The following is a 24,048-nucleotide window of genomic DNA, read 5'->3' on the forward strand; positions in this document are numbered from 1 at the left end:
TAAGAAAAGCCTATAATAATAATAATAATAATAATAATAATTAACTGCGTATATTAAGCGCTTACGACGAGTTGTAATAAAGGAAGGACGATGTATAAGATTTTTCTCACGTATTATCTTTGTTTGCAATCTATGTTTACAATTGTGCTTCATGAATAGGTTTTTACTGTAATTTACTATCTGTATTCAATAGCACAGCCGTAATTGTCTTACATTCCTAGGTTGTCAAATCGCCGCCAATGCACATGTTAAATCCTACAATTAATTGTCACAAATCACCATCTACTGTTCCCTGAAATATACAATTATTTATTTATTTTAATTAATATTAGTTGATAGTCTGCAAACTTTTTAAGTATTTTTGATCTATTATTATATATCATTCTAAATATTAGCATTTTCTCCAATCTTATACAAAATGAATCACATTAGTTTGATTATTTCAACTTTATTTAGATGAATTTTCTATTTACATATACTCTTGTAGAGCGCTTGTTCCATTTCTTTTAATTAACTTGGACGGTTTTAACGTGATTTCGAATTAACCGTTTTCGTCATTAACTTTTAGTTATTTTCACATATTTATATTTAATAAATTAATTTAATTTTCGAGTTTAATTTCCTTTATTGTTTCTTACTTCTAATAACAAATAAAATGTTGTGCAGAATAAGCAGACTGATATATATATTAACTAGACCATATAGTAAAGAAAATTTGATTACGTTTACTGCCTCGTCTCGTCGGACAGAGTATACATACGGACATCGTATGACACATGAAGTTGTTACACATTTGAAATTAGCCAAATATCGCAATTCTGATTGCAAATTGGAAAAAAAGTAATTTGACGATCGTTAGTTGGCCCTGTAGTCGAGTCGCATTTTGACAAATTTTCCGATTATGACAGAACGACAAATAAATTTTCTCCTTGTATTAATAACAATTTGGTTGATGCACGAAACAGCCAGAATTATGAATAACATGAAGTAAAAATTTTGCATTTGGATGACATTACTGAAAAGATTATACTGATTCTAGACGAAACAAAATTAGATAACATTCACTATATAATGGAACATTTAGTTAAGGTGTATGCCATTACTTTTAAAACATAATAGATGATGAATGGAGATTTTATAAACATATCTGGCAACAGTACGATGTAATAAATAAATAAACAAACATTATGGTATGGTTTCTCTTCGTAAAAAGCTTAAAATGACTCTTTTCTAAAGATAAAACCGAATTGGTCGCACTTGTAACGTAAAATTCTTGCCAGTTGCGGCGGACCACAGTAAAAGACTGTCACTTTGCCTTTCTTCTGATCCTGAAGCTGCTTGAATACTTTATCCCAGTTCGGTCGGCCAGCATTCGTCCGTGTTTTTAAACCTGTTATAAGATCCCGTTTTTCCTGAAAAATTAAGCCATTTATTTCTGTGGAATTATCTAATTTTTCGTTTTATAAAATCATTTCGTTTTATAAAAATCAAAATCGTTTTTAACCCTTTGAACGCTATGAAGTACGTGTATACACATGTGACAACAAATATACGTATAATTAAAAAAAAAAGCCACATGTTGTTTGCATAATTGCATATATTAAAATCATCAGACGGCATAATAAGTAATTTAGTCTTATGTACATCTATAATATTTAACATTCTAATAACAGAATTTATAGAAGTATATTTGAAAAAGGTGATTTCTTTAAGAGAGATAAAATAACATAGAAAGGATTTTATTAATGGTAATAAAAATAAAATCTCCTGACTTTCATAGCGAAAGAAGGGTTAAAACTATTGCAAAACTATATTTTGCAAAAATATTTGTAAAAAAAAAACTGTGAAAACTAAAACTCATCATGTTTCATGTACGTAATATACGTATGTAGGATTAAAAATATGTGGGGAAAATAAAACTTTTATTAGACAGTGGTGAAGACATTGTTCGTTTGATTTACACCAATAATAATACGAAAAAGTAGAGAAGTAACGAAGAAGGATAGAAATTTGTCGATTTCGAACCATTTGGTGAACCAAGTCCATAGCTAGCTGCAAGGTAACGGCTTTCATATCGTTCTTCTGCAAAGCACTGGTAATGTACATGTGCATTTCAAGAAACCGCTCCATAGCGATGCCTAACTCTGCTTGTTCCATTTCTAGTTGCGATAATAAATTCACGAACCATTCAAAGGATCGTTGATCTCTATTGATCCAGAAAAAGTCTACCTGTAGATGTGACGATTCATTGATAATCAAATATTTTAAAATAAAATATATGCGTACATATATTGAATTTATTAATATTATCTACTTACTATTTAGTAATAGAATTAATATACTTTTCATATGGATACATCGATAATGTTTTCAAAAGCTGAGAAGCAATTAGCAATGAGCTTGTCGAATCAAGAAATACAGAGAATACGAGAATTTAAGCGATAGGCGGCAAAATAGGCATTTAGAGCATTGTCTTCTGGCCATCACTCGTTCCGTCGCTTATCGCTCACCGCTTTCTATGGTCTATAGAGATAGTACATATGAAGATGGAGTGCGTGAGCGAGTCGGAAAAACGATGCAGGAATATAATGAAAAGAATTTTTGCGTTCCTTGTCCAATAATGCGTGCACCATCGTACCATATATAGTATATATAGTATAGTATATAAGTGCAACATCGATTTCACGAGCAGCGTCAGTGTGTACGTCTAATTAGACAAGGACAGAAAGACGAAAGGTTGTCGCTCAATCTTCAGTTATTATGTTTGTATTTTAGTACGTATCCGTGACAAGCGGCAAACAGGTAAGAAGAACGATGAACTAAAAAGAACCTAAAAAGAGCCTTGTTAAGAGCATACAGTGATACAAGGATTGAGTACGCGAGTCATATGTTATTATGTAAGCAGATGCGACATGTTAATAGAAAGAGAAGGCTGTATGGAAGGACTTTTAATCGTTGTCTAATCAGGCATGCAGACTGACGCCGTTCTTTCGTCAGATTATTTCGAATGGACACGAACGAGACCGTTGCGGTGCCGTTGGTTGGAAGAACAGAGAAATAAAGTTCTTCTGTTTCGCAAAAGAAGAACAAACCGTTAGCGTCCGTTAGACAAGGACACAAGAGGCCTCTATGCAGCTATTTTTTTCTATTTCTATCTTATGTATCGCTTTTTCAGCTCGCTTGTACGTGGCGATCGTTCTGGCAATATTAATTAAAAATCTCTAGTCATATTAAAAGTACCAACTGCGACAGGATTTCGTCGCCCATCTGTATGTTTGTCCGTCGCTCAATAAATCTGTTGTTTATCTCTCTTCTGTGTAATCTTCCGTGTAATAAATCTTACACAGATTTTTAAAGTTAAGACATTCGTCGGTCAAATGTTCGGATGAATTTATAGGTCAGAACCGCTCGTTTCCGGTTCATTTTCGGCTTTCGCGACAGAAAATATCCCCGTAAAGGCACATTCGGGCCAAAAATTTGTACAGTCTGGATACTATACTAAATCCCTTATTCCAAATGCTTTGAAATTATCGCTAATTATAAAATATTTTGAGAATATTTGGTTTTTATTTTGATTTATGAAGACGGTGTAATTTCATATACTGAATATCATTTAAAGTATTTCAAAGAGTTTCTAAGATTGCGTAGAAAAGTAGAAAAGAGACTGAGACAGATACTTGCCTTACGAAGATGCATCACGGTGGCAGGTATTTCACTGGCCCAGGAGAATTTGCATTTTGGACAAGTGTGCCTGGCTTTCCAGTAACGATGCATGATGGACTGTAATATCGAAGCGAAAGGTGTTACTCCGATTCCCGTTGCGATTAAAACCGCATGTTGGGCCTGAAATATGTGACTCGAAGGAGCTCCGTATGGTCCGTCCAGAAAAATCTGAATACATAATTATTTAATTACTAATTAAATTACAAGTTTCCATATGTCACACCAATTACTTTGTTATTACATAATTGCCTTTATTACCTACGTATATACATAACCCTTTTTACTAAAGGGTCTTTAAATCGAATTTCAAATTTTTTTTATTACTTCTTTATAATACAACGTAGAAGCATAATAAATATCGAACATCCCTATTACTTAAACTTACGTAGTTTAAACTTTTGAATTAAAGCATTGCATATTTATGTAATATACCTCCAATGGTTTCCCGACGGTATAGTTTAGTGTTACATCCGAAGGATCGTCAGATTTGATATCATCGTAATCTCTTTTCGAAGTTTCTTCGAATTTCATTTGTAGTCTACCTTCCTCTGCTGCTGCTTGCATCGTATTTATTATTGGATTATTCCATGATTTTCTCCCGTATTCGTCCACGGTTGTTCGCGGCATTACTATTTCATCAAGAACTTTATCAATTTACTTTCGTATCGCAAGTCTTTTACTTTAAGGTGCAAGAGATAAGAAATGAAAACGTTTTGGGAATCATATTCAAAGAAAACGAATAGTAGAAAAACAACAAGCTCTTCTGTCTGCTCTTCTATCTGCATGTATTCATAGAAATACCAATTTGCACAGATATCCGCAGTTTAATTAGAAAATTGAAACAGGTATTGAAAAAGGTATTAAAGGAAGACGAAACAATTTGTCAAAGTTGGATATGTGTAGCTCTCAACGAAAGATATTGTACGGGATTGAAATTTGGTGATCGAGGAGATCGGTAACCACTCTATTTATAAGTAATAAGTAGAGCGTTCACGTTATTCAAGCAGAAAATTGCTATTTATTCTGAAAGAAGATTAACTTCGGGGAAAGAAGAAACATGGGAACACGGTGACTTACCGTATCCGTTCGCGGATGTTGTTGATTCTAATTCGTAGTTTTCCAGACTTGGAGTCTTGAAAGCAATTATTGTGGGTTTATTTCGCATGTACCGGAAACTTTGTGCTAATCCTTTATTCTGCGGGCTGGAATAGGCCTGGTCTATAGATTTTAAACGCTTATGGCGTATTTCACGGTCGTTGAAGTTTCTTTCCGATTCCGATCTTGTGTAATCGCGAAGTCTGTGAAAGAAACGACTTGTTCGTTTTACGTAGCCATCGAAATTAATTTTTTCCGTAAAATATTATAATTTATAATATAATAATAGTTCTCTAATATTTGAACAAATATGATTATGAATATTTTGTTTTGTTCAATATAAAAACAATAACATGTAATTGTAATTTTGAAACATTAATTATTGTTACTTACACAGCTAATCTTTCACTTTTCTTCCTTCCTGGCAGCATGTTAGGTACCGAAATAGACTTTTCCAAAGGGATCCTGCTACTAAACAGCGAATGACGAAGTTGCCGCTTGTTCGATAACGCGTTGTTATCTGCTGTGCCTAATTTTACGAAGTAAAAGTAAAAGAATAAAACGAGTAAGAATTATAGAAAGTGTCTTGGAAAGCAATTTGAGAAATTCTGATAATAATTCGAGATTTCAAATTCGAGATAGAACATAAAAACGAAGCAAATAAACTTTGATTCTAAAAGACCTTCGGATTTCGAATAATTTAACAAAATTCAAATAAATTACCGCTTGCAGATTGTGGCGAGTGTATTATTTTTTCACTGTCAGGAACAAACACAGAATTGTCGAAACAACGATGATTTCCGTTTGTCGTATTGGTACAGAGTATCTTGTCATTGGCATTTAGTTGTTGTTTTTCGTTAAGATATCTATATCGCGAAGGAATAGGAAACGATTAAGAATGATGTATCTTTCATTTATCGTCTGTTGCCTGTCTACGTACTACATACATATGTATATGTATAGCGAGAGTTTCAGCTATTACGGGTCAACCGATAAACAGAACTGCACGGAACTCACATTTGCTTAGGAGCATCGCTGGTGCTGCTGCAACTCTCAACAGGAAATGTATTGTTTCTTTGAAGTTTTATCTGCTCTTTCTCAAAGTACGAGTAAAGACTATTCGTCCATTCACCTACTGCTCGTATGTGAAGCCATATGTAATCTGTGAAAATCAAACATAAGATGTGTACTTTATGTATATATATATATTATAATACCTGATGACTTTTCTATCTGATCAACTACGTCACCTAAACGAGATACGAACATTTGTTTAAATTGAAAAAAAAAAAAAGAAAAAGGAAAACAGCATTACTCGTGCGATGACTTGGTACGAATTATTTCCAGACTGCGGACTATTTATGCAAATTCATATTTTTATAAACTATACATACTACAAAGATGTAAAAGTAAAATAAAGATACGATTCACTAACGAGAATTTGTAACGAATACCCTATTCTAGATATTTTGTATGTAGTTATTCTACATGTATACACACATATCTGCGTATTATGTACCCATATGAACGGGTTTTGTGTATTTTTTGCATAAGCGCATAAGAAACGCTAAAATAAACGCATAATTTGGAATTAGTTGTCTAAAATAAATTATTTGAACCTTCTTGTTCTGGAGCGCTGCTAATAGTGAAAGGATGCCATTCGTAACGAGCTATAACTGGAACGTTGACGAAAACATAATCGCCGGGATGGAAGACGAAATGTGGAGGTCTCTTGATGACTAAATGCGTCACTCTCGATGGTAGCAGAAGGCCTGAGCTTATGTACGTTTTTCCCAATTGTGAACGAGACCAGGCAATTCGACGTATCCTTTCCAGCATGTATATGGTACCTGGTCCTATGAACCATTTCCAGAAATTCGGTCCATGTAGTATCGTCAAAATCCAGAATGGTATGTATAATAAGTGTGACCAATAAAATATCTGTAAAATATTTCTGTAAAGTATTTTCGATTTTAAGTAAGAATATCTGTAAAGTATTTTCTATTTTATGCTATGTTTATTTCAATGTAGGCAGCATAGCAGCAGCGTATTATACGATAAAAATGAATTGCCATATTTTATAGGAAATATCTCTCTTGAACTTGACAAATTTAGATAACAATGTTTCTTAAACGGTTACACCTTAAACGGTTTGGATTCTTCTCTAAAGTCTATCGATCGATATACTTGTTAATTTACTAACGTCTAATTGTAAGATGATGTAACGGCTGCAACGAGAGATTACTTATTACCTCGAAACATCCACCGCGTCGAACAAACGGCATGGAGCACATCGTTATTACGACAAGGAGAACGATAAGGACGACTCCAGTAGGGTTTGCATAACCTCCTATGAGCCCAAATAGAGCTGGCCGACTTGTTAATAGCCACTCATACATTGTATAGTTATTGTAGTTAAAAGCCTCGTCATACACCACAATAGTGCCTAAAAACATTTAACGCTTTTGGAATAAAATTTTCCTTAATTACAGTTGATATCCGAATGAATATTACAGTTGACTAAAGAATAATTTGCGAGCATTCTTCTTGGGAAATTCGACGGAACTTTACGCACGACCCGATGATACTGTACTTTGTACAATTGTATCGTATCGTGGTATATAATATGGTATCGTACCAAAATTAAGAAGGTGCATCACCGTGTGTACTACGCTGAAGATACCAATTAGAGCTCCAGTCACTTTGTGAAGATAGATATGTTGATCTAATGGTAGTACAGAATTAAAGCCATGAGTTCGTAGGAAGGTAATACACTGACGCAACATAAGAACCAGGATGAAACTGCAGTTGAAGTTTAAACACTGACCTGTATTAAAATTACGTTTATGAAAATACGAATGATATTCCGGTGTGACCAGTCTGATAATGATCAGTCAGGGTGATTTATAAAATATAGCAAAGGCGAAACTTTTACCACAGGCACGCGCAACCATGACGTAGCCATTAGACGTTCTATATTCGTAGAGTCTTGTTAGGAATAAGGCCACATTGATTAAGACGAAGATCGAGATGAAAACGATGTAAACGTAATTGTTTTTCATATATGGCTTCGTTAACTGATAAGGGCGCAATGAAGTGGTGAGGAATTGTAATCGTGATTTTCGCTTCGTTTCCGGCTTTGGCGGTACCAGCCATCGGTCGATACTGTAATTCAATATTCGTTGTTAAGAGTTTTCTTAAGACTTTTCTTTAGTTAAGAGGATTCCCAGTTAAAATAAACGGGAAAAAAATGTGATTTTGCGATAGAGCCCTTTTCACCTAATCGATAAATTTTCTAATAAGCCTTCGTGCTTCTCCAATTGTTTTTTTAAGGCTTCAAAGGTGATGGCACCTCGGTTAGCTCGATCAGCATCATCAAACAGGGCCACAGTTAATTCCTCAATTTGTTCTTCGTTAAATTGTATACCATTTTCTTCCATACAGGCTCTCATCACGTGTTCCAATTCACGAAGTTGTATTAATCCGTCACCTTTTCACGAACAACAGATTTCACAACAGTTTAGATTCGATAATTTCGATTATTATAGTTAGCACTTTGTTCTTCTGATAGAAATTTCGTTTAATATTTAAAGTTACGTCACCATCTATGTCGTAAACTTTGAAGAGAAATTTTATCTTATCGTCGGGACTCTTTCCAGCGAACTGATGCATCGCATCGAGGAACTCTTGAAGCGATATCGTTCCAGAATTATCCTTGTCGAAAATTTGGAACACCCGGTCGGTGAAAAACGGCTGAAAAGAAATTATATCTGCGACTATATATTTCAGGAGTATGTGAACATTTACTGTTCTTTTTATACTGTTGATAGTTGAAGTTGAATCAATGATAGATATGTATGGTAAAGTACCGAGGTGTAACAATAAGGGGTGGTGACCAATCAATGGTGTCTAATATTATATGTATCTAATATTTCGTATTATAAAATGAACGAAATCGAATTTTAAATAGAAAAAGAAGGAAATTCGAGAGAAGAACATTAAACTGCAAATTTGAAATGTGAAATACTTATGCCTTCTGCCTACGTTCTTCGAAGTGACGATTTTGTTAAATTCTTCGCGCCTAATTTCCTTTTCATTGCCCACCGTCTGTTTAAAAAGTTTCTCCAGCCATTCCAAACTGCGCTTGTCGAAGCCGGCGAGTGGTCTTTGAACAAATTTTATAAGACATCAACGAGCTATTGACAAATACGTAACAAATGACGTAATAAAAGATCTTAAGAAATTAGGATATATATATCGATCAAATTTCTTTCCAGATAATTACGCGACGATAATAATGTTACCTTGTATTGCTAATGGTCGAGAGGAATTCCATGATTTGAAACGATGTTACATATCCCAAGTTTTCTTCGTCAATCCGTCGAAATAATTTATCTACGATCTGTAATGTATGCATGTACATGTAGATCGGTGTCCTAGTAAACGTACGATAACGCTTACCTCTTTAGTAGAAAATATCTGCTGAAATTTCGGAAAAGTTACTGGATTATCGCCACATATGCTGTATGCAACGTTCTCGAGCTGGATAATAAGATCGTTTGGTTTGTCATATCTGTCACAATAACATAGAAGTTTAATACAACGTATGTAATATGTAAACGATAAATGTAAAAAGGTAGTGTTTATTTGTAACATGATTTTGCAGATAATAAATACATGTATACATATAATAGGTCTCACTTCAATCTTCCCTTCAAGAATTCGATCCACTCATCCTGCGTCAATATTTTATCCTGATTGCGGTCGAACAATGAAAACACTTTTTCCATCAACGTCTGAAATGTATATTATTTTGAAGATTTTAGAGAAGGTGAAAAGCGTAATTGGTATAATTTATCGAGGAAGAAATGTCTTTTCTTCCATCTTAAACCTCTAAATTATTGAAAATCACTACGTGATATAAGGAAGAAAATAAAAAGCTTGGAGTAGTAAGGATATTTTAATAAGTGATATTTTCAAAAGCTTATGATTCGAGCGAATGAGTACATATTTTCTGAGATGAAGCAGTCTCTGAAATATTGGGTGATTGCGAACTAAGTGATTGCGAATTTTGTCATTACCACCTAATGACAAAAAAATGTATTCTCCGTAAAAATGAACAATAACAACGCGTATAGAAAATATAATCGACACAATCGATATTTACAAGATATATAAAGTAAACTGGCAAGAAAGTAAATTTAGTTAAATAAATTTAATTGTAATTGTAATTGTAAATGTAATTTAGTTAACAACAAATGTTTAATAGTTGGTATTTCAATTTTTCGTAAAATATAGGCACGATTAGAAATTTGTGCATGTTTAAAAAACGATCAATTTACAATTATTTTACTGGAATACTTGCAGCATATTACTCTATATGTATATTATTTCACATAATAATAAATTTGGATTTTTCAGATTTTCAACTCATCGTCATACCTCTTTCATAATCATGGATGCGATTATACACCATAATACGGTAGGCATAACGGTATATTGTATTTGTTCGAATGATATCGTGCCGCTACCACAAATTACGAAAAAAGAAAACCCCCTCTTTAACACACTTGCTTATTTCGCGGTATAAAGTGTAAAGGGTTAACCGGGGTCTCCGACACCGGTAATGCACCGAGTAATCTTTTGTCTCGTTCCTCGTTTCTCTGTTCGAGAGACAGGATCATCATCGAGTAAAAATCGATCGAACACGACCGAATGACGAGCACTGAATATGCCGGAGGCATGAAGCGTGAAGCGTGAGGCTGAACGAGGCTCGTTGGCTCCGGGCAATCGGTCACCTTGATCGAAATCTCCGGCCTTCGATAAATCCCATTGCCGTTACCTCCGGTCCCGTCTCCGTTGTCTCTCATTTTCCCTTGAGCGAGCGAATTCTCCGATATTAAATCATTCCTCTGCTCGATAACGATCTAACCTTGGCGTTATTTGCTTTCAATGGAAAGCACGACCTTGTCTTATTTCTTATCGTTTTGTCTCTTTTCAGCTTTCCTAAAACCGCCCAATACCTATGCAATCTTTCTCCTTCAATCAGACAGTTACTTATAATTGCCCCCTGACTCCGACTCTTGAATCACCGAACGGCTGATATACATACATATCTGTATATTCCCTGAATATGTACTGTTCAACATTCACCATGTTTCGTAACATTTTGGTCAAGTTTTCTTAGTATGGTTTTAGTTAGTACGTTTAAGCTGAGATTCTTCTTTACCTACCTACCTACCTACCTACCTACCTCTCTAGATTGCTAGAAGCTCTAGATTGCAACAATCGCCTCTAAAATCTTGTTCGTTGTAAGATCAGGATTTCTTCTGGTATACGTAGCTATATTAAAATATATATGTATATAGTATGTACATATGTATCTGGAGTTTACCGTTTTATTTCCCTTTATGTGCCCATGGTACACCATGGTACGCTTTCACCATGATAATGAAAGTGGAATGAGAAAATCGGAATCGGCCCGATAGCATCTTTTTCCGTTCGTTCTAATTTTATTCTAATTTTATTCGTAACTATTCGTTTGTTTCTTGTGTACATGTAGAGATATGTACATATGTAGAGTATAGATACCGCTGTGTAACATTATCTCTATACGTGTGTGTAATATCTCAAAATATTAGAATTTATATTATATTTGTATTATATTATATTTGTGAGATTATTAATACACGTAATGAATGAAAAGAGATAAACATTTCGAAATTTTCATAAAAATATTTACTTCCGATCGACTCGATTATTAAGTTAGTAAAATATTCACCAGATCCAGCAACAGTTGTTTAAACGAGTCTCTGTTGTGACGAACCACGCCGTTCACCCCGATTATACGGGAACACTCTTCCAAGGTGGTCGCTCTCCTCCTTTCGATTAATTCTTCCTCCATATGGTTTGCGTCGCTTTCCATTTAAAAAATTTTTTGCCACAGCTTTTATTAAATAACAAATAATTTCTTCCAACAAATAATTCCTATAATAAATTAAATAACAAGTAATTCCTATGATAAATAAAAAGAGAAGGAATATATCACTGTACGCATTAACGTTTACAAAAGATTTGATCTTTGGGGAGAAGTTAAGTTAACGAATCGAATCGTTCCACTTTAAGGTTTTTGTTTATCTTTTTCACCGTATCGAATAGGATTTTATCAACACTTTACACAGGATTCTTCATTTTAATCGAAGAATAGCATTTTTTTTTTTTTTTTTATGTAGCCGTAAAAAGTTTTAGTCGATTAATTTATATTCAATACTTTAACAGAACATATTTTACTTCGAGTCAATTGAACGGAAGAAAGGAAACGATGTAAACACTTATGTATCAGAATCAGAATCACACTCTTGTTTACAAGTCGCGACTTGGTTCGTTGATAGACGCAGACTAACGAACGACGAATCGATTGCTATTGACGAAAGCCGAGAAAGAAAGACCATCCATCTCCACTTCTTCACCGTCAAATCTATCCCGACGAGAATTTTTGGAACACGTTTCAGATCTACGAAACGGAATGGGGGCGGCGGATGCCTTTCGTTTACAATAAAGATCATGCAATCGAACAGAGAAACAGACAGACGAATAAACAGTCAACCTTTCACTTCTTGAGTCATCGTCTCTTTTTTTTTTCGTTCCTTCCGTTTCTTTTTTTTCCGTCTCCTCCATAATTTCCCTTTCTTCTTTTTTCTTCCTCTATTTTCCGATTTTTTATCGGAATAAATAAATATCGGTATAAATAATAAATACCCTTTAGACACTGTCGCTTCTATAAGAGATTTCGTGTATGTATGTATGTATGTATGTATGTATATAGTCCTGATGTAACTCCGATTAATCCCGTTTTATAAACTGTTTTGTAAGCCATAATTTATATGTACCAATTGAATTTTCGTTTAGTTTCACTTATTCGTTCACTTATTTTCTATCGTTACATACGGTGATTTGCGAAACAGATGCCAAAGGCCATTGCACCTCGATCTCGGTTATAACAAAATCTCTTATATTCGACTAGGTAATTTCGAATGGACGGGGAAGCTTAAAAATCTCGTATCTATAATAGAAACAACGAAAACAGACAGACGAAACTGAACAACGAAGCATTTAAAACTTTAAACGAACCAGCGAACTTCGATTGAGAATTTCATCAGTCGCAATCGTACTCCCGTCAATATTCTCTGAATTTTTTTTTATAAATGCATATATTTGATCAAAACGGATTATTGTAAACTTACAATTAATTTTCGACGAGAAAGAAAAAGTGAATACATATACGTATTTTCGTATGTGGTATTTATGAAAATACCAGTTTAAATACTTTCTACATTCCAAAGATTATTAAGAAGATACGTTGTTCTCATGCACGAGAGAGGAATATTTCAAGGAAAAATACTGCAAAATATCCTTTCCTTATTTCCATTCGTTTCTTTTTATCCCGACACCCCTCGCACATCATTCGCTCTTCTTTTTCATGTTCACTTGCAATCTTTTCTTTTCATCTTTATTTTCTACCTTCCTTACTTACCCTAAAGGTAGAAGTCTTATCAATGCGGAATTATAAATTAGGTGTACATATATAACATGCGCTCTCAAAACTTTTAAATAAAATTTTCTAATTGGAAATCTTAAAATATACATGTACATATTTTCAATGAAGTGCAAAATAAATATTTTTGATTTAGTTAACGACGATCGTTATTCTTTACCCTTGAAAACGGGAGAACAAAAATGCCGAAAAAAAATAAATATGGTTACGTATGTACAATGTATCTACATTTTAATCTCAATCATAGCTTATATATATAATTATAGCCTTTTTGCGGCGGGCCTTGTGATTTCGAAGAGATCATAGTATCCTGCTAGTTCTGTATGCTTATAACTTGAAAAGTTTTCGGGTGAAATAGCGAGCGATAAGCCCGGTATCTTGGATCTTGTATCTATTTGATCAACCATCCGAACCAATTTACCGATCGACCAGCAGATGATCTAAATTTCGACATTCAGGATTCGAAAAGATGATGTGACCGCATCTATCAATCGAATCGATACAAGAGGCGAAAGAGTCTTATTAACCGTGAAAGATGGATTCGATGTACTTGGAGATATTTTATGGCGGCTAACATTTTTGTCTCCTAATAGGAGATAATTGCTTCGTCCGTCCCCTATCCGGATCGATGATGTTTGGTAAATATCATGGAGATTCGTTTCACCTGCTAAATATTATAACAACGTGTACTTGCGCGGTCTAACAACAAGTGATAAAACAGTGGAAAAAGGAGAAGGAGCGGCGCAGACTTGATTTCATTCCGCGTGGTTCGATACTCGCCAGATTCACTCACTTAAATTACATTGATTTTTCATACATGATTCCTATATACTTATATATATATATATATATATATATATATATATATATATATATGCTTACAATTCTAATTTACTGGTCTCAATTAAAGATTTCCTTTGTCTATTACATTAGATTTGTTTATTAGATGGATACATGCTTTTGAAAACTTTTTATTAATTCTATTAGTATAGTAATGTTATTATGGTATTTTACTTTGTTAATAGTGCATTTTACGATTGCATCGTTCACACACTCGGATTAGTCGCTATAAATCGTTTAAAAGTAAAATAGCAATTTACTATTTTCGATGATACTTAAATATATACTCGTACATACGACATGTCGTCGCAAATAAACAATATCTTTCTTCATGGTTGATACATACTGGTCAATTTCTGTTATTGAAAACAGAAAATAAAATTAATCGATTACACCTATAGTTGTTTGCATTACATGTACATATATGTAGGTTGAATAGAACGAATCAACTGGTTGCAAAGATGCTGGCGTGTTACCGTGGACCGATGGATAGGAAGTCTCCAAATGCATATGCTATGGTATAACATCCATTTGATCGTCAGCCTCGAGCAAGTGTTGAAACTTTAACTCAATTCTTCACTGAAAATATGGCAATAACTGAAATAACAGTTCGATTTTCCGACGTGGTTACACCTAGATCTAATTTCGTAAATACGGATAACACGTTAACTTATAACTAATAATACACGTATGCGTACGTTTTTGAGAATCGTTTCTTTACATTATTTTCTTGATTGTTAGACATACAATGACGATTGTTTAGAGGTTAAACTGTTACATATAGTTAGTTTTACACAACGTGTTATACTGCTTTTTATAACTCTACATATGTACATATGTATTATGACATGTGTATTTTGCACATTATCATGAGAAACAGATTGTATTTAATAGGATCCAGATGTAAAATACAAAAGATAATTAAAAAGGAAATAAGTAAAAATAGATCTTATTGATCTTAACTTTATGTTTTATTATGATTGGTATATATTTTTCTTCACGAACCTTTCGCGAGGACTATAAGAATAACCCAATATACGCTGGACGACGGTTATTTTGTAACATTGAATTACTTATTTTAAATACTTTATACTTTCATCATTTATCCTCCATACAATGCTATACAATACACAAATTAATGTATAATATATACATATACATATATATAATTATCATATACTAATATATATACATATACATATATATCATATAATATAGAATATATGTATATAATGTAAAATACGTATAATTATAACAAAATTTGATGCAAATATTAAATAACGGAGAAGAAAAACTTAAAAAGGACAAAGGATGTAACAAAACCATCGTTTAATCACTTTTCTTATTACCGCTTGAACAAAGGCATTTGCTATGTTCGTCGTTTAAGCGGTCATACTCCTTGGTAAGAGATTCAGCTTGTGATTTTATTGCTTCTTTATCTTTCTTTTCTTTTGTGAGCTGATGTTCCAATTCTTGATTTTTCGTTTGCAGCTCCTTAACTTGATTCTTCCATTCTGTTATTTCTTCGTCGTGAGCTTCGTTTGAGTCATTTTGTGCAATCTCCCCGATTGTTTTTTGCGACAATAAATGTTTCGCTGTTGTAGTAGCAGATTCAGCCTGACGCATAGCTGCTTCATTTTGTGCCAACAGAGTGGCTTGAGTAGAGATTAAAATCACAAGTCGATGTATAACAAGACTTAAAAACAGTGCGAAACCAGCTATGTAAAAGTTTCGTTCCGCTCTGAATAATCTCATATTGCCTACGTAAAGTAATAATGGAATAGAAATTAGTTCCCCAAATAGATAAAATACCATAAATATACCACTAGAAATATATATATATATATACACACACACACCTTGCATTTCAGCATTCAAATGATATTCTTTATGTTCGGTAACTGTAGAATATTTTCGCATTTCTCTAATAGCGTCCAATAGAAACAAAACCAATATTCCAAGTAAAAATAAGAAGTAAACTGATGCTTGACTACTTAAACTTTTTAGAAATTTAGATTTAAAAAGCTTCTGCCATCTTTTAGGTGAAATAATTGGTAATACTAATAATAAAACTACTACAATTTCAAAATAAAGAAATCCAGCAATTAAAGTCCAGTGCAGGCTCATGTTTATTTGTTATTGTAACGGATTTACACATCTGAAATATCATATAGAAAAATTATTATTGTCAATAATAATAATAATAATTACATACATACATACAAGAACAACTTACTGAAATTAATAGCAATAAAGTATTAAATTCAAACTAACTGTTCATCGTCTGCATTAACAATTTGAATAAATGTAATTAATTATAGAAACATAAACAAACTAGAAAATATATAATAATATTGGACTCGTACTAACATGTAATAAGAATTAGATAAAAATTATTAGATTAGTTATTTATGATCTAGAAATTTGATTAACTGAAATGAAACTTTAATTGATTGACATCGATCAAATTCTATCTGTACATATAACTGCAAATGTTTATCATCGGACATTATGCAAAATAGAAATTATAAAATTAAGTTTTAAATTGTATCAAGTACCAAGAAGAAATAAATACATATTATCTATTTAAAATATTTTTTATGTCCTTAGAATGCGTATTAAATATATTACAGACGACGTAAATAATATAAAAACAGTCACCTTAATACCTTTAAAATCTAAACTAACCTGTTAGTTAACTGCTATCAACTATATGATGATTCATTCATCATCAGGATTGCCAATATTTCAAACTTAGCAATATATTTGCACGAAGTCAAAAGTATTTCGATATTGAATAATAAAGCAATATATTATATATCGTATTTAGATCCGTAACAAGTAAAATGATTCATCTTTACCTTATTTTACTTTACTTAATTTCTTACTAAAACGTTTCCAATTGGCAAGTGATACTAGCAATCTTGATGTTTATATTATTAATTGGCAAAAGTTGCTTATTTTGCACTAATTGTAATGCGCTAAATATACAAAATTGGCCAGTATTTGACTATTTCGTCATAATTAATCAATTAATTAATTAAACTAAAAGCTATATGATTTTATTCAAAACATTAGTCACTAAAAATACATACCAGTATGTAACAAGTAACTGATATCTCCACGTATAGTATAAAAATAAATGGTACAAAGTGCGAAGTATGCATATGTATGTATTGTGAATACAGTTTTCAAAGTAAATTAAAAGATAATCATAAATTTATACAAGCCGTTCCACCTAACTCTGCCACCCTTGATTACTCTCTTATTTGTAACGGTACAAAAAAGATGTTTGGGCAGGAAGTTATTGTATTTCAGGGGCGAAATTAGGCTATGAGAATTAAAAGTAAGTCATCTACTAGAAAAGATTTATGGAAATGAGTTTAGATATGAAGAAATTTTAGCCAGACGAAATGATAGGACGAAAGACGTAATTATAATGATATGACTATGTATATACGTGTCTTTGATTTTCTCGCTTTTTAATAGAAATTAATTAGAAGAGTATAAAGACAGAAACGCGAAAAACATAAACAATAAAGATGAATGGTTCTATTCAAAAAAAACTTGCTTCTATTACATCTATTATTCAAATTTTAGCCTAATAAATAAAGAGTATTGATACAAAATTACAATAATGATAATTATCACTTAACAAATAATTTTTTTCTAATCATTTCGAATCATATGAGACATATACGTAACACATCAATGTGATTCTCGGGATTACATATGTATATTTAGTATTCTATTTCTAACTGCCATTTCCTTTTCTTGTTTTTAATCAAACTTGTTTTCATTGGTTGTATTTTTATATTATTTAAATGTGATATTTCATAATAGGAATATTACTTATTGTTATTAGTATTATAAAAATAAGTGTACAAAGTCTGAATATATATATATATATATATTACATAATTTATTTTCAGATAATTTATTTTTTGAAATTTTTTTATTAAATAACATTACGTTTGGCTACTAATAATTCAATATTAAGATATATTAACAACGTGCTGCAATCACACGAGCACGACGCTGATCTACGCAATTAGAAAACTCTTCGACTAAGGTAGAACACTTCAGAATTTCTTTAGGATGGTCCTGGTAACATTTGAACACTTTCTCAGAACAATTTTTGCATGGTTGGACAGTATCATGAATATTTACCCCTTTCTTACCTACAAAAAGAGATAATAAAAGGTAAATTATCAATTTGCAGTATAAACAATTTATAAACAATATATAGTGTTTAAAGAATGCTACTTATATCTGTACCTGTATAATATATATATATATATAATATATATGTATTTAACTTAATTTGTTTGTATAATATATATATATATTTAACTTAAAAATGTATACACGCGGTGTGCATGTATGAGTATATGTGTAGAAATTGTACAAAGCAATAAATATTTTAAATATATAAATCTTATGAAAGTTTAAAAAAGGATGATCATGCGTACAATTATTAATAATTATTAACGAATGTTAACAAACAAAATATAAAGAGTGGTTAATATAAGACTAATTTAATTATGAATACCATACAGAGTATTCGTATTTTACAAAAGAAAGTGGCAAATTTATATATACCATCAATATATAATTGTTCCGCTGCTTTTTTATATTCTGCGTTAATGATTTCATTAATTTCTGAATGTTTCTGTTCCAATTTCTGCAAACGTTGTTGCCAATAATTATCCTGTTTACGAAATTCTTGTTCATTCTGTTGCTGTATTTGAAGAGCGGTTAAAGTTAATTGTGGATGATATGTGGGATATCCAACATTCGCTGGTATATCACCACTTTGAGGTAATTGTTGAGAAACAGTTCTTTTAGAAGACGGCTCCGCTAAAGTAGTAGGTCTTACTTCACTTGCCACGTTAATATTTGTTTCAGGCACTTTTTGAGTTAAACGCTCCACAACGGATTCTGATATTTCTATTACACCTATTTCTTCGTTATTGATAGTAAGTTTACGAGTACTTTGTCCAGAACCCATATTGTCTGTTTAAATTTGTTTTTTGATAAACTCACAACAAATTACTTGCAAATCTTATTACCTCTGTCAGTAGAAATGTTTTGTCACCAATAATTAAATAAACTGTAAGACTGGTTACCTGAAACACATGCAAGATTAATATAAATAAATAATTCTTTTTAACACTTTTTAAGCATATTAATACAATGGATTTTTTATGCAAATACAAGTATCATACTAATATTATACATCTGTAGTATGATCTGTACTAGCATTTAATAAAGCAAGCAAACTAATAAAATTGAAAGCAATTGATCTCTTGATCACAATTTCAATATTACGTTTCTTATTGTTAAATGTCAAAAGTTCTGTTATACCAAAATAATATTTTATGAAAAAGGAAAATACATTTTTCACTACATTCTTCTTGTAATTCCTTTTTTTTTTTTTTTTGTTAATATTTTTTTTGTTAATCAAATCGCACACATACGTATGTAAGAATTTTTATGTCCTTTTTTTGTTTTACTAACTGAATATTAACAGATTTGCGAGTAATGTCAATGCACGTATGACAGCAAATGTGTACGTATCCTTTATTTTTTACATACTTTAATTTGATTACTGCAATCGATAATATAGCAACTGCTTGCAAAACTATTATTATCTATTAATAAGATTACAACTATACCAAAATCTGGGAACACTGTATCGATTAAAATTAATGTTTTATTTATCATGAATAAGACATAACATTTACACAACCACTGTAATTATTTATATGCATATGATAAAGACAATTGGATTTAGATGTACATCAAAGATACGGTACCGTTCTATTGTTATTACAGTAATATGTTTAAATATACGTTGATCAGGAAAAAAATATGTAACATGTAACCTACACACATTGTATATACATACATGCATACATATATATAGGTAGGTATACATATACATACAATACAAAATTTTATCGTAAGGGTAAGTTCACAATTCTCACGCAAATTCGAATTTCGCTTTGTAACATAAGTATTTACTTAAATTATAGGTAAGAAGGCGATTCTTTTCAAAATATACATATGTTTAAGTGTTTTCATAAATGTATATTCACAAAAATATAATCATTTGTTATAAAAATAATTATAGAGATCATAGAGAATCATATAGAATCATTATAAAGGAAAAGAGGAAAAAAGAAAGGTAAAGGGTAAGATATTCTATAAATACATTCTTGTATCCACAGGAGTCGCCTGTGCATTAAGTAACTTATAGTAATATCAGGAAGCAGAAATTAAAAATTACCTTGCATTTTCTTAAAATCTCTATAATATAATTTTAGTTTTATTTCATTCAAATATATAAATTAAAATTCGGGAATAAATATATAACCTACAAATTTCGCGATTGTTAGCAGAGAGCTTTCTGTTAAAAGTAACAACAGGTAACGGTAATAAAGCATACAAACATAATTTCTTTCTAATAAGATTTATCTGATTGATTCCTTATCTTGGCACAAGAATACTAACCTTTAATTTCATACTAAAAAGGTAATATCAATATTTCCTAACAATAACCGTTAATTTTTGAAACATTATTTCTTCACTCTTCCTCGTCTCTACCCCTCAGAATTCTCATGCATTGAGCATTGTATTTAAATGTTTGAATGCACGTGATATAAGATCTTTTATACTGTTTTTAACATGTATATTCGTGACGGTAATAGCCTTAGTTTTTAACCCGGACACCTAGCCCGTCAAGGCCATTGTACCTGTAATTTGTGGAATGTTTATATTAAGAATATGAGTTTTTAATTGCCAAATATACGTCACATGTATACAAATATAGATATGACCATATATTTTTAACGGAATCTATAATATCATATAATGGAATGATAATATATATCAGATAATAAAATAATCTGAATCTATAGAAATATATCGTTGTATTACGATACATTAAAAAATATATTAATATATATGAATTATTAGCTAAATATTGACAAATCTGATGATAAGTCAGGATACATAAATACGCAGTTACAGAAATATGTAGTAGAATATTTCCTCCCTGCCAAAAGTATAGAAGAAAATTGAGTCGTGAAAAATCAACATGGAAAACAAGAAGATTTACATTCTGCGCGAAATGCTATAAATATCTGAAACAGAGACAGAGGCAGAGGCAGTGGCAGAGGTAGAAACAGTCTACTGATCCTTTATCTATTTCGAAAAAAAGAGGACTTTGTTGTCTTCCATATTGATTTTTCACAAACTAATCTTAAAACGATTTTCCCTAGTAAGTGTTTATGTGAACATGATTAACAGGTCAGTTTGTTTTAAATGTATTAAAATAATAGTTTTTAAACGCTTACTATAAATAAATATATATAAATATTGGTTAGAATGTATGTAATATGTTTAAAAATATAGAAATAGTTTAAACAAATGACATGTGTTGTTGACTATTTTTTTATTTTTAACTTTGGTTACACTGTTGTTAATTGTAATTTTTGTCATTATTATACATAAAGATGTTTAAAGATGTTATTATACGATAATAATTTTTGTTACAGTTGCGAAGGAAAAGAAAAGGAAAAAAGAAAAAAAAAGGGAAAAAAGAAAGAAAAAAAGAAATAAATAGAAGGTAAGGATAAGAATTAATATTTTATTAAGATAACGATATGGGCGGAACTTTGATTTAATGGGAACAAAATTATTGTCATTTTTCAGTACAATAGCTTTAAATGGATAGAATCCAAAAATGTAAGTCTTAACTTTAGGAATCTAGCAGTGTAAATGTTACGAGTACGTAAAGTTGAGCGTTCTTAGCGTATTTTTGACAGCTTACTTTTTGACCAGTCATGTTGGCTTTTCTATCCACGATTCGTTCAGTGATTGGAGTCGCTGGCTATAACAGATACACGTGAGCGGCGACCAATTAGACGGGAAAAGTCAAATATTTTCGTTGAGGTATATGCCCCTAAAACAGTAAAAATTAGAGCATGGAATTTGTAAGTGAGTACTGAATTAGGTTGGAGTTAGTCACAAGATTCTAGCCGCCTACGTTAATGTGTTAATTTATGTGTAAGGTTTATCTACAATACGTGTCAATACTTTAATTACAGCCGGCGAAGGTACCCAGCGAAAAAAAAACGAAGGAGAATAAATGCTCATTTGTGCGTGTCAATCAGGTGATAGATAGAAGTAGCATGGCATTAAAATAAGCTGCTAAATACGTTAAAAACGCTTGACTTTACATACGTACAACTTTTGAATCGCTGGATTGTTGAAATTAAGATTTGCATTTTCAGATTCTATGCATCGAAAACTATTGGATTGTAATAAGAAAAGGCAGTAATTTTATTTTTACTCATAAAGATTTCAGTATTATAATATCTCGTATGTTATAGAGGTACCTACATATCTAATTAAATGATTTTTATTAAACATTTCTGTTCGTATGAATATAAAATTCTGACATATTTTCTATAAACATCTCTCGGTAAAAATATTTTTGATGGTGTTTATAAAAATTATCAACTGGAAAGATGAATATGCAGCATCTAAACGTTTTGTGATATTTTTAGATATTTACAGAAATTAAAGCAATATTTAATCATGAGTCTTCAGTGGTCTTTAATCGCTGGATTTCTGTATGTCGAAGTCATAATAGTTTTACTATTGGTGTTACCAATAATTTCGCCTACAAGATGGCAGAAGATTTTTAAATCCCAGTTTTTAAAAAGTTTAAGCGATAGAGCATCAATTTATTTCTTAATTTTGCTTGCGATATTAGTTGTGATTTTATTAGATGCTATTAGAGAAATGCGAAAGTATTCAACAGTTGTAGCTGTAGAGAGAGATCATCATCATGTCGATGCCGGATTGCAAGGTGTATATTCATATTTTTATCACATATGATATTATATCTATCTTGAATTTAGGATTTGATTCTGATTCTATTATTATTTTATACAGGTAGTATGAAACTATTCAGGGCGCAACGTAACTTTCATATATCTGGTTTTTCACTGTTCTTAAGTCTCGTTATACGTCGTCTTGTAATTTTAATCTCTAATCAAGCCGTTCTACTGGCACGAAGTGAAGCAGTTACGCGTCAAGCTGAATCTGCAACTACAACAGCGAAACATTTGTTGTTACAACAAAAAATTAGCGGAGAGACTGTTCAGAATGACTCGTCCGAAGCTCATGATAAAGTAACATTGGAATGGAAAGCTCAGATTAACGAATTACAAATAAAAAATCAAGAATTGGAAAATCAACTTGCGAGAGAAAAGAAAGATAAAGAAGCTATAAAGTCGCAAGCTGAATCCCTTGCCAAGGAATACGATCGGTTAAACGACGAATACAGCAAATGCATCCAATCAACTAGCGATAAAAAAAGTGATTAAATTCCTTTTATTTCCTTCTTATACTCTGTTCTTCTATGTAAAAATTGCTTTCGACTGATATCTCATATTATAGAGTTCTGTCGCCCTGTATATCTATGTACTGTATAGATAATAAGATAAGTAAGAATAAATTATTTAATATATAATTATACGTTAGAAATCTATGTATAATTAATTAACACATTGATATGTGTTATAAAAACGCTTAAATATATTTACTCGATACCGTATTTTATTGAAAATATTGTTATAGTAACCATTTTTACATATAGCAGTAATATTTAAGTACGATTGGCTATTTCAACATACTTTATTAAAGTTTTACAATATAGTTTATCAAAATTGTAAATAATAAAATACCAAATACCAAATACAACTGCTCAATTCTTTTCTTTTTATATTTAACTTTGCTTTTCCTCATTTTTTTTTTACTTT

The 24,048-nt window shown here is 31.6% G+C and overlaps 4 protein-coding genes across 11 annotated transcripts; 1 reads left to right on the forward strand and 3 right to left on the reverse strand.

The window, feature by feature from the left end:
- Positions 1-26: 26 nt before the first annotated feature.
- Positions 27-11,796, reverse strand: LOC117232292 (NADPH oxidase 5). The gene is made up of 19 exons (XM_033491607.1): positions 11,600-11,796; positions 9,520-9,614; positions 9,280-9,391; positions 9,123-9,220; positions 8,863-8,983; positions 8,421-8,571; positions 8,098-8,308; positions 7,754-7,983; positions 7,457-7,645; positions 7,071-7,264; positions 6,438-6,759; positions 5,836-5,980; positions 5,542-5,684; positions 5,212-5,347; positions 4,801-5,021; positions 4,156-4,352; positions 3,682-3,891; positions 2,026-2,229; positions 27-1,412 (listed from the first exon to the last, which is right to left on the reverse strand). The coding sequence occupies exons 1-19, from the start codon at positions 11,741-11,743 to the stop codon at positions 1,215-1,217; spliced, it is 3,321 nt and encodes a 1,106-aa protein (XP_033347498.1). The 5' UTR covers positions 11,744-11,796; the 3' UTR covers positions 27-1,214.
- A 3,728-nt stretch (positions 11,797-15,524) lies between these two features.
- On the reverse strand, positions 15,525-17,437 carry LOC117231789 (B-cell receptor-associated protein 31). Of its 3 annotated transcripts, none has more exons than XM_033490571.1 (3): positions 17,308-17,437; positions 16,072-16,370; positions 15,525-15,972 (listed from the first exon to the last, which is right to left on the reverse strand). In XM_033490571.1, the coding sequence occupies exons 2-3, from the start codon at positions 16,337-16,339 to the stop codon at positions 15,542-15,544; spliced, it is 699 nt and encodes a 232-aa protein (XP_033346462.1). In that variant the 5' UTR covers positions 16,340-16,370; positions 17,308-17,437; the 3' UTR covers positions 15,525-15,541. The 3 variants fall into 3 exon arrangements, with proteins under 3 accessions (XP_033346462.1, XP_033346467.1, XP_033346476.1); XM_033490576.1 differs by lacking the exon at positions 17,308-17,437 and adding an exon at positions 16,901-17,052; XM_033490585.1 differs by lacking the exon at positions 17,308-17,437 and adding an exon at positions 16,874-16,897.
- Positions 17,438-18,137: 700 nt separating this feature from the next.
- On the reverse strand, positions 18,138-21,040 carry LOC117231801 (MICOS complex subunit MIC19). Of its 5 annotated transcripts, none has more exons than XM_033490617.1 (3): positions 20,729-21,040; positions 18,815-19,341; positions 18,138-18,393 (listed from the first exon to the last, which is right to left on the reverse strand). In XM_033490617.1, exons 2-3 carry the CDS (start codon positions 19,221-19,223, stop codon positions 18,218-18,220), a joined length of 585 nt encoding a protein of 194 aa, XP_033346508.1. In that variant the 5' UTR covers positions 19,224-19,341; positions 20,729-21,040; the 3' UTR covers positions 18,138-18,217. The 5 variants fall into 5 exon arrangements, with proteins under 5 accessions (XP_033346508.1, XP_033346488.1, XP_033346526.1 ...); XM_033490597.1 differs by lacking the exon at positions 20,729-21,040 and adding an exon at positions 20,032-20,140; XM_033490635.1 differs by lacking the exon at positions 20,729-21,040 and adding an exon at positions 19,891-20,016.
- Positions 21,041-21,826: 786 nt separating this feature from the next.
- Positions 21,827-23,843, forward strand: LOC117231782 (B-cell receptor-associated protein 31-like). Of its 2 annotated transcripts, none has more exons than XM_033490557.1 (3): positions 21,827-21,845; positions 22,789-23,093; positions 23,180-23,843. In XM_033490557.1, exons 2-3 carry the CDS (start codon positions 22,820-22,822, stop codon positions 23,611-23,613), a joined length of 708 nt encoding a protein of 235 aa, XP_033346448.1. In that variant the 5' UTR covers positions 21,827-21,845; positions 22,789-22,819; the 3' UTR covers positions 23,614-23,843. The 2 variants fall into 2 exon arrangements, with proteins under 2 accessions (XP_033346448.1, XP_033346438.1); XM_033490547.1 differs by lacking the exon at positions 21,827-21,845 and adding an exon at positions 22,513-22,613.
- Positions 23,844-24,048: the final 205 nt, after the last annotated feature.

Source organism: Bombus vosnesenskii, unplaced genomic scaffold, assembly GCF_011952255.1.
Source record: "Bombus vosnesenskii isolate JDL3184/JDL3185 unplaced genomic scaffold, Bvos_JDL3184-5_v1.1 scf7180000013263, whole genome shotgun sequence".
NCBI classification, from domain to species: Eukaryota; Metazoa; Arthropoda; class Insecta; order Hymenoptera; family Apidae; genus Bombus; species Bombus vosnesenskii.